The 14,607-nt window shown below is 31.3% G+C and overlaps 1 protein-coding gene across 1 annotated transcript; it reads left to right on the forward strand.

Moving 5' to 3' along the window:
* The first annotated feature begins 735 nt into the window (after positions 1 to 735).
* On the forward strand, positions 736 to 3,088 carry LOC130981062 (cytochrome P450 704C1-like). Its single transcript, XM_057904699.1, has 6 exons — positions 736 to 1,026; positions 1,454 to 1,650; positions 1,742 to 2,042; positions 2,139 to 2,456; positions 2,556 to 2,759; positions 2,891 to 3,088. Exons 1-6 carry the CDS (start codon positions 736 to 738, stop codon positions 3,086 to 3,088), a joined length of 1,509 nt encoding a protein of 502 aa, XP_057760682.1.
* The last annotated feature ends 11,519 nt before the right edge of the window (positions 3,089 to 14,607 follow it).

Raw genomic sequence — 14,607 nt, forward strand, 5'->3', positions numbered from 1 at the left:
AACGTATGGAATTGAGTTATAACCGTTATATCAATAACAAAATTCTACCATTTCTAATTATATATTAATATAAATATTAATGGGTTTTGTTTTTTTGACTAATATTAATAGTTAAAATAATATTAATATATAGATACCTAAAATATATAGTAGAAATCATATCATCTGATAACAAAATTTAATTTTGGTGGCAATAATATAATGTTTATTGTATGTTTTATTTAACTTTTATTTTTAATTTGGTGGCAGTAACAATTATATACTTTTTACGACCATTAAAAAAAATTTTATCGTCAAATGTATGATGTTACTAAAATCTTTTAGCAATAAAATATAAAAACGACTATATTTAATTGTTGCAAAAAATAAAATAACTAATATTTAAAAGTGATTTTTTTAGAATTATCAATAATATAGTAAAATAAAACAGTAAGGATAGTAGTAACTATTGCAGAACTTAGGACCCACACAAAATTACAGAACTCAGACAGATTATTTTATAACTAATTATAAAATAAAAACTCATATGTTATTTTTAATTATCTAAAAATGTTATAAAAAATTTATAATATTAGTTTTTCTCATATTATAAAATGACAGGGTGGTAGACCAGTGGGTGACAAACATAGTGTTTAAATACCTTTCTATGAAAAATATTATAAATAATTCTGTTGTTATAAGTTCAGTTTCTCCATGATAAAAATTTTGTAGTAAATAGTCTTCTGCTGAGCCAAAATGTTAGATTATTTTAGCATTGATTGCAAATATCTAGCTGCAGCAGTTCTAGCCTTAATTATAGCACTGTTAGTTGCCGAAAGACATGGCCGGAGAAGAAAACGCCACCCCGTTGCAGGAACTGTTTTCCACCAACTTGTCAACTTTAACAGGCTACATGATTACATGACAGATCTTGCAAGAAAGCACAGCAGTTATAGGCTGCTTAGCTTATCAAGCAGTGAAGAGAATACTTCAGACCCCACAAATGTGGAATATATCCTCAAGACAAAATTTTCAAACTATGGCAAGGTACTAAATCAACTCTACAAAGTGTCAGAGTTAAATCCTCAATATTTGGTTATTTTTGTGCATGTTTGCTAATTTGCAAAATCAGTTCTAGCCTCTAGGATTGATTCTTTTGCAAAAGTGAATATTTTTTACTTTCAGAATAGTTACAACCAAACATAAATACTTTACATCAAAATCAGTTATACCAGAATTAGTTATTCAAAAACAGAACTAGACAAGTTCAGATATATGATAATTTTGTGGCTAGAAAGAAAAGTTGGTTATTTCAGTTTGCATAGTTGATTCCTACATTTTAAATATTTCATATCTTCTTGATAAACATATGAAATATCTATTCCCCAACCAATACTGGAAAATACAATATATTGTTGAATCCGTAACATAGTCTCGATGCTCGAGTCTAGAAAGTTCCTATAACTTGTTTCAGGGACGGCATCAGTATGAAATCCTGAGGGACCTATTGGGAGATGGGATATTCACAGTGGATGGAGAGAAGTGGAGACATCAGAGAAAGACGGCAAGCTATCAACTTTCCTCAAAGCTTTCGAGAGATTACAGCAGTTCGGTTTTCAAATCGAATGCAGTAAAACTTGCTGCAATAGTGTCTGAAGCAGCAACATCAAAGTAGGAATCTTCAAATGCATACACTTCTATAACATTTAGTTAAACAACTTTGGTTATTATTTGAGTTTGTTACACATTGATGTAAGAAAAGTTCTTATTGGCAGGACTTACTTTCCAAATCAACCATGGACTCAGTATTTAATATAGTACTAGGTGTAGAACTGGACACTATGGGTGGAACATATGAAGAAGGCACCAAATTCTCTAGTTCTTTTGATGTTGTAAGTGCAATTACTATACTTAGGTATGTCGACATTTTCTGGAAGGCGAAGCGATTTTTGAACATAGGACAAGAAGCTTTACTGAAGAAAAATGTCAGAGTTGTAGATGAATTTGTGTATAATGTGATTAAAAGCAAGACTGAACAAGTCCATAATCAAGATGATAAGCCTGTAAGTAAAAGAATTGATAAGACGAAACCTTATTTGTTGATAGTTACAGAAAATCATTGAAGAAATTCATTGGCATTACATGTTTTCTTTTGACAGGTGAGGAAAGACCTTTTGTCAGGGTTTTTAGAATTGGATGAGACCGATCCGAAGTACCTGAAAGACATCATCCTGAGTTTCATCATAGCTGGAAAAGATACAACAGCCACTACTCTCTCATGGTTCCTTTACAGGCTATGTAAGCTTCCTCATGTGCAGGAAAAGATTGCACAAGAAGTCAAAGATGCAACAGGGTTATCAGATTTTTCAAAGCCTGAGGAGTTTGCAGCTAATATAACTGAAGAAGCTCTTGAAAAAATGCAGTATCTACATGCAGCTTTGACAGAGACACTAAGACTCCACCCTGCTGTTCCATGGGTGAATGATACAACAAAACCACACGGGAAAAAAATATTCTTCTATAGTATGTTTCGTATTCAATTTGTTTAACAACTTGGTTTGATGCTTGTATGGCAGGATACAAAGATTTGTTTCTCAGATGATGTGTGGCCGGATGGATTCTATGTGAAGAAAGGTGATGTTGTGGCATACCAACCTTATGCCATGGGAAGGATGAAATCATTGTGGGGTGATGATGCTGAAGAGTTCAGACCAGAAAGGTGGCTTGACATATATGGAAAGTTTCAGCAAGAAAGCCCCTTCAAATTCACAGCTTTCCAGGTCAGAGCTTGATATGATATCACTTCAAAATAGTTTTCTTAGCGAACAAGAAACATTGAAAGAATAGAAATTTATATATATATATATATATATATATATATATATATATATTTTGGTTGTTGATTCCACAGGCGGGTCCAAGAGTTTGTCTTGGGAAGGATTTCTCATACAGACAGATGAAAATCTTCTCTGCTATCCTCTTAGGCAGCTACAAATTCAAGTTGGTTGATGAACACAAATCAATACATTATAGAACTTCACTTACTCTGCATCTGGATGGAGGTCTGCATCTATATGCTTATAGAAGATTTGGATATTCAAATTCATAGATATCAAAGATGCTTTATTCTCATTTTATTGTAAACTATTGCTCCTGGCTTGTATGGCACTAGTTGATCATGACTCACCAAAAATAACGTAGATTTATGCAACAAATTAAACTGCTCATAAATTCTATCTGTTCCAATCGTGGTGCTTATATCAGCAAGTGAAAGAGGTAGCTTTGTACGAAAAGGAAAAGAATTTAAATATAAGATAAAAAAAAAGTATATTTATGTTTTATGCTTTTTAATATATAATTATTATCTCTATCCAATTTAAGCTTTTGGTTTCATGATAAATATACTTGTATCACACAAAACTTTAATTCACAGCAGCAACGTTTGACAATAATCAAAGCCCTCTTACAAAATATAAAAATCAAGTTACCATGTGAAATTCCCTACTCTGAGTGCAGAGTGGTTGTAGTGAATGAGAAGATTTGAGAGAGAAACAAGAGCTGGTGAAATATCAGAAAATGAAAAGTGAATTTTGATGAGGAATCACACTCATGACTCATCTAATGAGTTAAAAAAAAAACTAGATCCCCGGAGGATTTGCTGGGATCTGGTAAAAATATATCTCTAATAATATCCAAAACTTAATATCTACTTTTGAGCCCTAAACTCACTTAATTATTGAAATAATTTACAACTGCAAGTACCACTTGTATTCAGTTAGAGAACTGAAGCTGACTGAATTTTTTTTCTTCACTCCCATCAGATCAACACAGAAATAATTACGACTGAACTCAATTCAATTAAAACCTTTTTGAGAAAACCACACTTTCTTTCCTAAGAGATATATTTTGTATAATTATTATTCTTTGAATCATATATATAAGCCAATGTATAAAAAGTAAAGAGAGAGAGAATTGCATATATATATATATATATATATATATATATATATAAAAAGATAGAAAGAAGTATTAAAAGTAAAAAGAGAGAGAATTGTATTTGTTTATAGTAAGAGAAAGAAAGAGAACATTTTTATATTGCTTTGTAGTGTAAGAAAGAAAAGAGAGAGTATTTGTTTATTATTGTTGTGTAAAAAGATCTCGTACCATACCCTATTTATACATGCATGGGGTCTTTATTTTTAACATGCATTTAATATTTATTCTCTCTTTGAAAATATGAGTTTTACATGGGAATGGGCATCCACGTTGCTCGTTCTTATCACAACACTCCCACCTTAGATGCCCATTTAGGATTATTGCCTCATTAAAACCTTATTAAAGGAAAACCCTGTGGGAAAAACCTTAGTGAAGGAAAAAGAGTACAATATCCTTTGTGATGGGGACTGCCTCATTAAAAACCTTGTCAAAAAAAACCCAATGGGAAAAAAAACTTGACCAAGGAAAAAAGAATACAGTCTCCCCCTCTTGCTGACATTATTTAATGTCTCGAAATCGGCGCATCCCAATCTCATGTACCAATCTTTCAAAGGAAGATTTTGGGAGTGACTTTTTAAATAAATGTGTCAGATTGTCACTTGAGCGGATCTGTTGGACATCAATTATCCCTTAATTTTGAAGATCATAAGTGAAGAAGAATTTTGGAGAAATATGCTTTGTTCTATCACATTTGATGTATCCACCCTTAAGTTGAGCAATTGGTGCACGAAATTGTGATCATCGATGGCGCCATCAACATGGTACGCTCATTGCAATCTCAACTCTTCATCACAACTCCGCACAACTAACCAGCAAGTGCACTGGGTCGTCCAAGTAATAAACCTTACACGAGTAAGGGTCGATCCCACGGAGATTGTTGGTATGAAGCAAGCTATGGTCATCTTGTAAATCTTAGTCAGGCAGACTCAAATGGGTATAGATGATGAATAAAACATAAAGATAAAGATAGAGATACTTATGTAATTCATTGGTGGGAATTTCAGATAAGCGCATGAAGATGCTGTATCCCTTCCGTCTCTCTGCTTTCCTACTGTCTTCATCCAATCCTTCTTACTCATTTCCATGGCAAGCTTATGCAAGGGTTTCACCGTTGTCAGTGGCTACCTCACATCCTCTCAGTGGAAATGTTCAACGCACCCTGTCACGGCACGGCTATCCATCTGTCGGTTCTCGATCAGGCCGGAATAGAATCCAGTGATTCTTTTGCGTCTGTCACTAACGCCCCGCCCTCAGGAGTTTGAAGCACGTCACAGTCATTCAATCATTGAATCCTACTCAGAATACCACAGACAAGGTTAGACCTTCCGGATTCTCTTGAATGCCGTCATCAGTTCTAGCCTATACCACGAAGACTCTGATCTCACGGAATGGCTGGCTCGGTTGTCAGGCGAGCACTCGGTTGTCAGGCGATCAACCATGCATCGTGTATCAGGAATCCAAGAGATATTCACCCAATCTAAGGTAGAACGGAGGTGGTTGTCAGGCACACGTTCATAGGTGAGAATGATGATGAGTGTCACGGATCATCACATTCATCAAGTTGAAGAACAAGTGATATCTTAGAACAAGAACAAGCGGAATTGAATAGAAGAACAATAGTAATTGCATTAATACTTCGAGGTACAGCAGAGCTCCACACCTTAATCTATGGTGTGTAGAAACTCCACCGTTGAAAATACATAAGAACAAGGTCTAGGCATGGCCGAATGGCCAGCCTCCCAAAGAGGGTTCAATCATAAAAACATGATCAAAAGATGATCTAGAGATCTAAAGTGATCAAAAGATGATAACACAATAGTAAAAGGTCCTACTTATAGAAAACTAGTAGCCTAAGGTTTACAAATATGAGTAAATGACATAAAAATCCACTTCCGGGCCCACTTGGTGTGTGGTTGGGCTGAGCAATGAAGCATTTTCGTGTAGAGACTCTTCTTGGAGTTAAACGCCAGCTTTTGTGCCAGTTTGAGCGTTTAACTCCCACTTTGGTGCCAGTTCCGGCGTTTAACGCTGGAATTTCTGAAGGTGACTTTGAACGCCGGTTTGGGCCATCAAATCTTGAGAAAAGTATGGACTATCATATATTGCTGGAAAGCCCAGGATGTATACTTTCCAACGCCGTTGAGAACGCGCCAATTGGGCTTCTGTAGCTCCAGAAAATCCACTTCGAGTGCAGGGAGGTCAGAATCCAACAGCATCTGCAGTCCTTTTCAGTCTCTGTATCAGATTCTTGCTCAGGTCCCTCAATTTCAGCCAGAAAATACCTGAAATCACAGAAAAATACACAAACTCATAGTAAAGTCCAGAAAAGTGAATTTTAACTAAAAACTAATAAAAATATACTAAAAACTAAACCAAATATACTAAAAACATACTAAAAACAATGCCAAAAAGCGTACAAATTATCCGCTCATCAGCAATGCATGCTGTATTATCTTCAAACAGGACAGTTGGAGCTATCATATGATCAATCAGTCCACATGATGATAGAATATATTGGATCAAACTCCTAAGCCAAAAACACTCGCGACTAGCTTCATGTATCGCAAGTATTTCAGCATGATTAGAGGAGGTTGCAGCAATCGTCTGTTTCGTGGACCTCCATGATATAGCTGTTCCACCATATGTAAATAGATATCCTGTTTGAGATCTTCCTTTATGTGGATCAGACAAGTATCCGGCATCTGCATAGCCAACTAGTTGTGACTTGGATCCATAGGGATAAAACAATCCCATATCAACCGTCCCATGAAGATATCGAAAGATTTGTTTGATTCCACTCCAATGTCTTCTGATTAGAGAGGAAATATATCTTGCTAGTAAATTCACAGCAAATGATATATCGGGTCGCGTATTATTAGCAAGATACATTAGCGCTCCAATGGCACTAAGATATGGTACTTCAGGATCAAGGATATCTTCATTTTCTTCTTTAGGACGGAATTGATCCTTTTCCACATCCAAAGATCTTATGATCATTGGGGTACTTAATGGATGTGACTTATCCATATAAAATCTTTTCAATATCTTTTCTGTGTATGTTGTTTGGTGAATAAAGATCCCACTTTTTATATGCTCGATCTGCAGGCCGAGACAAAACTTAGTCTTTCCAAGATCTTTCATCTCAAACTCTTCTTTTAGAGTTTTTATAATTGTTGGAATCTCTTCAGGAATCCCAATGATATTTAAATCATCAACGTACACAGCAATTATAATGAACCCAGATGTAGTTTTCTTTATGAAAACACATGGGCATATATCATCATTCTTGAATCCGTTTTTGGCCAGATACTCAGTAAGACGATTATACCACATTCGTCCAGATTGCTTTAGACCATATAAAGATCTTTGCAATTTGACTGAGTATAACCTTGCGAATATTCATTGGATGGTTTAGATATCTTTAGTCGTTCAGGGACTTTCATATAGATATCCCGATCTAATGAGCCGTATAAATAGGTTGTTACCACATCCATTAAAATGCATATGCAGTTTATGATATGCAGCTAAACTGACCAAATAACGCAACGTTATCGCATCCACTACAGGGGAATACGTTTCTTCATAATCTATACCGGGCCTTTGTGAAAAACCTTGTGCCACAAGTCGGGCTTTATAGTGCACAACTTCATTTTTCTCATTTCGTTTTCTCACAAATACCCACTTATATCCAACAGGTTTTACATCTTCAGGTGTACGGACTACAGGTCCAAAGACTTCACGTTTTGCAAGTGAGTCTAATTCAACCTTCATGGCTTCTTTCCATTTTGGCCAATCATTCCTTTGTCGACATTCTTCGACTGATCTTGGCTCAAGATCTTTACTTTCATGCATGATATTTAATGCCACATTATATGCAAATATTTCATTGACAATTGTCTTATTTCGGTCCCATTTTTCTCCTGTAACGACATAATTTATTGAGATCTTGTCATTTTTACTATTTTCAGGTACCTGAACGTCTTCTGGCGTTATATCATGATTTTGGACAACTGCAGGTGTCTCTATTATGTCTTTTTCAATAGGAATATTATTTACATCTTTTCTCTTTCGAGGATTTTTGTCTTTGGAATCGACAGGCCTGCCACGCTTTTGGCGTGAATTTGCTTCAGTGGCTACTTGTCCTACCGGGATATCAATTCGAATTGGAACATTTTCCTCTGGTATATAATATTTGGTTATCCTCTTTGTATCAGAAAATGCATCAGGCAATTCATTTTCTATTCTTTGCAAATGTATAATCTTTTGAACTTCTAGTTCACATTACCCTGATCGAGGATCTAAATGCATCAACGATGACGCATTCCAATTAAGTTCCTTTTCAGGAAGCTTCTTCTCTCCTCCTAATGTTGGAAATTTTGATTCATCAAAATGACAATCCGCAAACCGGGTTTTAAATACATCTCCAGTTTGTATCTCAAGATACCTCACTATAGAGGGAGAATCATATCCAACATATATTCCCAATTTTCTTTGGGGTCCCATTTTGGTGCGATTAGGTGGTGCAATGGGAACATATATCGCACACCCAAATATTCTTAAATGGGAAATATTTGGCTGCTGGCCAAAAGCTAATTGCATAGGAGAGAACTGATGTAACTCGTTGGCCTCAAACGAATAAGTGCTGCGGCATGTAAAACAGCATGCCCCCAAACCGAAGTTGGGAGATTTGTTCTCATAAGTAAGGGTCTAGTAATTAATTGGAGGCGTTTAATAAGTGATTCTGCTAACCCATTTTGTGTGTGAACATGAGCTACTGGATGTTCAACACTTATACCATTAGCCATACAATAAGTATCAAAAGCTTGGGAAGTAAATTCACCAGCATTATCAAGACGAATTGCTTGATTGGATTTTCTGGAAATTGTGCTTTTAATCAAATAATTTGAGCTAATAATCTCGCGAACACCAGGTTGCGAGAAGATAATAAGTACACATGTGACCATCTCGAAGATGCGTCTATTAGGACCATAAAATATCTAAAAGATCCACATGGTGGATGAATAGGTCCACATATATCACCTTGAATCCTTTCTAGGAATTCAGGGGACTCAAATCTAATCTTTACTAGTGATGGCCTTAAAATTAACTTTCCCTGAGAACATGCAGCACAACAAAATTCACTAGTTTTAAGAATCTTCTGGTTCTTTAGTGAATGTCCATGAGAATTTTCAATAATTCTCCTCATCATGGTTGTTTCCGGATGACCCAATCGGTTGTGCCAAGTTATGAACTCATTTGAGCTAGTAAACTTCTGGTTTACAATGGCATGTGATTCAATTGCACTAATCTTTGTATAATACAACCCAGATGAAAGTGAGGGTAATTTTTCTAATATAACTTTCTTATTTGAATCATGAGTTGTGATACATAAATACTCATGATTTTTCTCATTCATCGTCTCAACATGATATCCTTTTCGGCAAATATCTTTGAAACTCAACAAGTTCCTCAGAGACTTGGTAGATAATAGTGCATTATTTATTATAAATTTTGTTCCTCTAGGAAACAAAATTATAGCTCTTCCGGAGTCTTCTATCACATTGCCTGAGCCAATAATAGTATTAACATATTCCTCTTTTGGCACAAGATAGGTAAAATATATATCACTTTTGAGAATAGTGTGCGAACTTGCACTATCCGCAAGGCATACATCTTCATTACATATCCTTGCCATTCTCTTCAAAAATAAATAATAATAAAATGAGTAGTATGCACAGTTAAATTGAATACTTGATCAGAATTATTTTTCTAAAAAACACTGTACATAAAATAATGTCATATACTAAAATTTTATTTTAAAATTTGACACATTTAATAATTTCAAAATTCATAAACATTAATATTTCATTATTTATGTACATCACACTTAAATACATAGAAAATAAAACTTAACAATAAGTTCTTTACATTATTTATTTACATAGATACTTCACAATCCCACATATTAAACTATTCCATCATTGATCAAATGACCAATATTTTCTTTAGGATCCTCAAAGAAATCAGATACATCATAATGAGTGACGGAGTTCTCAACATCATTTGAAACAAAATTTGTTTCCTTTCCTTTGTCGTCCTTTTTCAAAGATGCTTGGTAAAGATTGACTAGGTGCCTTGGGGTACGACAGGTACGTGACCAATGGCCCTTTCCACCACAACGGAAACACTTATCCTCTGTTGATTTATTCTGCCCGATATTCCTTTTTTTATCCCACTTCTGGTGAGATCCTCTCTTTTGAACATAATTCTTTTTCCTTCCATAATTTTTCTTATTATTAAAACCTTGCCATTTACCTCTTCTGGGGTAATTTGCCACATTTACTTAAGGAAATGGGGCAGCGCCAGCTGGGCGCGCTTCATGATTTTTCAATAACAACTCATTGTTGCGTTCAGCAACAAAAAGGCAAGAAATTAACTCAGAATATTTTTTAAACCCTTTCTCTCGATACTGCTGCTGCAGGAGCATATTCGAGGCATGAAAGGTTGAGAAAGTTTTCTCCAACATATCATGATCAGTTATTTTTTTCCCACACAATTTCATTCATGAGGTGATTCGAAACATTGCAGAATTATATCCATTTATAGATTTAAAATCTTGTAAACGCAAATGCGTCCATTCATATCGGGCTTGAGGAAGTATCACCATTTTCTGATGATTATACCTTTCTTCAAGGTCTTTCCAAAGACCTGCAGGATCTTTTAATGTAAGATATTCATTTTTCAATCCTTCGTCAAGATGACGACGAAGAAAAATCATGGCTTTAGTTTTATCCTTCTGAGATGCATTATTTTCAGCCTTAATGGTATCTCCAAGATCCATTGAATCAAGATGGATTTCAGCATCTAGTATCCATGATAAATAATTGTTTCCAGATATATCAAGAGCATTGAATTCAAGATGAGAGAGTTTCGACATAATGAAAAATTTGTTACCTGAGTCTTCCTAAAAATTTGATCAGAGTTTCGTGCTGATAACGTGTTGTAAAATAAATAAAAGATATATTAAATATAAAATAAAGATGTATTAATATACGACTCTAGCATTAAAATAATTAGCTCAATAATGATTTGTATATATATATAAAGATAGAAAAGAGTATAAAAAGTAAAGAGAGAGAGAATTGCATAAATATATATATAAAGATAGAAAGAAGTATTAAAAGTAAAAAGAGAGAGAATTGCATTTGTTTATAGTAAGAGAAAGAAAGAGAACATTTTTATATTGCTTTGTAGTGTAAGAAAGAAAAGAGAGAGTATTTGTTTATTATTGTTGTGTAAAAAGGTCTCGTACCATACCCCTATTTATACATGCATGGGGTCTTTATTTTCAACATACATTTAATATTCATTCTCTCTTTAAAAATATGAGTTTTACATGGGAATGGGCATCTACGTTGCTCGTTCTTATCACAACATGGGCCTTTATTTTGAAAGAAAAAATCTGTTAGTATTTTTTAAGTGGATAATTCCAAAACTTTAATGATTGGATTTTAGTGTGAAAATCTATTATAATGTTAGATCAATAAAAGGTCATGAACTATTAATAATGAAAGTAATAAAAAAAACAAGAACTAAATCATGTAATATTTATGTGAGCTCTTACTATTAATGTATTTGTGGCATGATTATATGGGAGTATAAATTTATAAAGTGTTAAAATTTTATTAGAAAATATTTTTATTTTAAATAAAAGTAACTATTAAACAGTATTATAGATATTATCATAGTTATTATTATTATTATTATTATTATTATTATTATTATTATTATTATTATTATTATTATTATTGAAAATTGGTAATTTTTAGTAGTTTTGTTCATTTTTTGGTGAATATAAATACAAAATTATTTTTAACAGATAAATTTTATTAATTTATATGTTCAAACTCTACAAATTTTGAGTGCAAATGGTAATGATTTATGTGTATGTGCACAATTTTAATAAATATATGTGTAAATTGTATATTTATTGTGTACAAAAATTTTATAAATATAAGTACAAATTATTACTAATTAAGTGCGGACAAAAAAATGATAATACTTATTAGTCATGTAGCACCTGCACTGTTCTTATTAAAAATCTTCATAATAATTTTATTAATAAGATTTACTTTTTTACTTTGTGAATTCACTAAAACCAACATCCGTAAATCTTAAATTTATAATGCCATACCTTCTATAACTTATTTAAATAAACTAATTGAAAATCAATTATACCAAATTGTCTTAAAACTGAATTCACTATTAATTTTGTTTTTTCTCTTAATATTTATATAAAATGTGGTCTTTGTATAAAATTTTAAAGAAACAAATATAAAATCTGCAAAACCACCACGATTTGTGAAGTAAATTTGTTAGTTTTTATCAATGTTTATGGTTTTTTACGATATTAATTTGTTAATTTTTATTTAACTAAAAATTCTTTGTTTTTTAATTTGTATATCCATGATTATATATATTATTTGTTAATTCCATGATATAACTTTTAAAACTAAAGAAGAAATGGGCATTGACAAGCAGAAAATGTAAAAATATAAAAAAAAGAGCCACTCGTATTTTTTTAGGATATTCATGTAAAATTATGATAAAAGATATTTTAATCATAATAGTATACAAAATATTTTTGTATTTAGATTACCAAAGACGGTTCTAAAATTTTTAATATGGAGGGGTTGAATTATAGACAAATTTTTTTAATTTTTTTGGATTTTTTCATTACATAAAAGTAATTTAGGAATAATATATAGTTATTGAATTGATTTTATCCAAATATAAAGAAAAAATCTTATAAATTATTTTTTTATAATATCATTTTTTATATGACAATTACTTAAAAGAAACAATAATATCGATAATATATTATAAAATTATGATGGACCAAAAATTTATAGTGTATTTAGTTACAAAAATTATTAATTAAAATTACTTGAAAAAATTATAAATTATAAATTATTTGAAAGGTATAACACTGTTATCAAATATAAGATACGAATATTAAAATAAAATGATAGCTGAAATTAAATAAGTTAAGAGAAAAAAAAGTTAGGTTTATTTTGTTTTTTTTTTAAGAACGTAAAATTAAACGAAAAATTGAGTATTTTTTTTACAAGAAAATAACATCTAAGATACACAATATAATTACCATAACATAATTCTGTAAGTCATTACTAAGATTTTATATAATAATATAAATGCTAAATATGTTATTATTAAAAGAACAAACAATTTTTCTTAAAATTAGATATAGAGATAAATATATAAAAACTAATTTGATAAGTACAAAAATTTGAGTGTATGATATTAAATTGGTTAAATAAAAAATATTAGAGATCTAAATAATTAAGATATAAATTCATTACATAATAAAAAATTAATACATATAAAGCTACTAAATTACATAATATTTTTTATTTTCTTAGACATATATTCTATATGTAGACATAATTTTTTAAAATATTTAGATGGTCGAGGTTGCAACTATCTCCTACATATTACAATAAAAGATAAAAATAGAATAAAAATAAATAAAAATTGAAATTCACATTTTGTATTTAACTGCAACTCAAATAAAATTGCATATCTACAAACATATAAATTTAAACCATAAATTTCGTTTTCGAAAAAAATAACCTATTTATAACCTTCTAATGTGATATTTTAGTATAAATTTTTTACATTTAAAATTTTAAAATAACAAATAATTATAATAAAATTTTTTATAAAAGTCTAACCAGATTTATACAGTGTGATTCTAAAAATATTAGGGCATAACATTAATAAAAACTATTATTTCTCTTTTAATAATAATAATAATATAAATAATAACAAGAACAAAAATAATAATAACTATGATAAAATCAACAATACTATGTAATAGTTGTTTTTATTCAAAATAAAAATATTTAATTATAAAATTTTAATACTTTATAAATTTATATATTCATATAATTCATGATACAAATATATTAATAGTAAGAGTTCACATAAATATGACATGATTTAGTTCTTATTTTTTTAAATTATTCTCATTATTAATATTTCATGACTTTTTATTGATCCAACATTATAATAGATTTTCACACTAAAGTCCAACCATTAAAGTTTTGAAATTATTCACTCAAAAAACACTAACAGATTTTTTTTAAAAAAAAAAGCCCAAATGATATACACATCATTTTGGTTAGTTTTTTACTTTTTTGTCCTTTAGTAATCACTAATAATAGACCTATTATTCTAACTACCAACTTCCACCTAATTTTTCACATATCATGTGTTTATTAATCAGTCAAAACTTAACCATTTTTAACCATTATAACTTTGGCCACCAAAGACCTTTTTTTTTGAAAACAAACAGCTCAACACAATAGTAGTAGAGCAACCAGGTTACATAACTAAACAATCGGAACTAACAAAATATAACTACACAAAAACGTCCCCATGTCATCTCCGGCATAGCCATCAACAACTAAAGGGATCCCCACCAAAAACCTATCCTATATATATATATATATCTTTTTTAAATAAGTTTTGATTTTTAAAAAATTATTTATTCTTATATCTTTTAAATTAAATTTTAACTTTTTTTAGTAAATAGGCATCACTACCATAGCA

This window comes from Arachis stenosperma, chromosome 5 (genome assembly GCF_014773155.1).
Source record: "Arachis stenosperma cultivar V10309 chromosome 5, arast.V10309.gnm1.PFL2, whole genome shotgun sequence".
NCBI classification, from domain to species: domain Eukaryota; kingdom Viridiplantae; phylum Streptophyta; class Magnoliopsida; order Fabales; family Fabaceae; genus Arachis; species Arachis stenosperma.

Coding starts and splice junctions, on each gene's coding strand:
- LOC130981062 (XM_057904699.1), top strand. CDS start 736: ATGTTAGATTATTTTAGCATTGATTGCAAATATCTAGCTGCAGCAGTT. Junction 2,043..2,138: donor ATAATCAAGATGATAAGCCT/GTAAGTAAAAGA, acceptor TTCTTTTGACAG/GTGAGGAAAGACCTTTTGTC. Junction 2,760..2,890: donor TCAAATTCACAGCTTTCCAG/GTCAGAGCTTGA, acceptor TTGATTCCACAG/GCGGGTCCAAGAGTTTGTCT.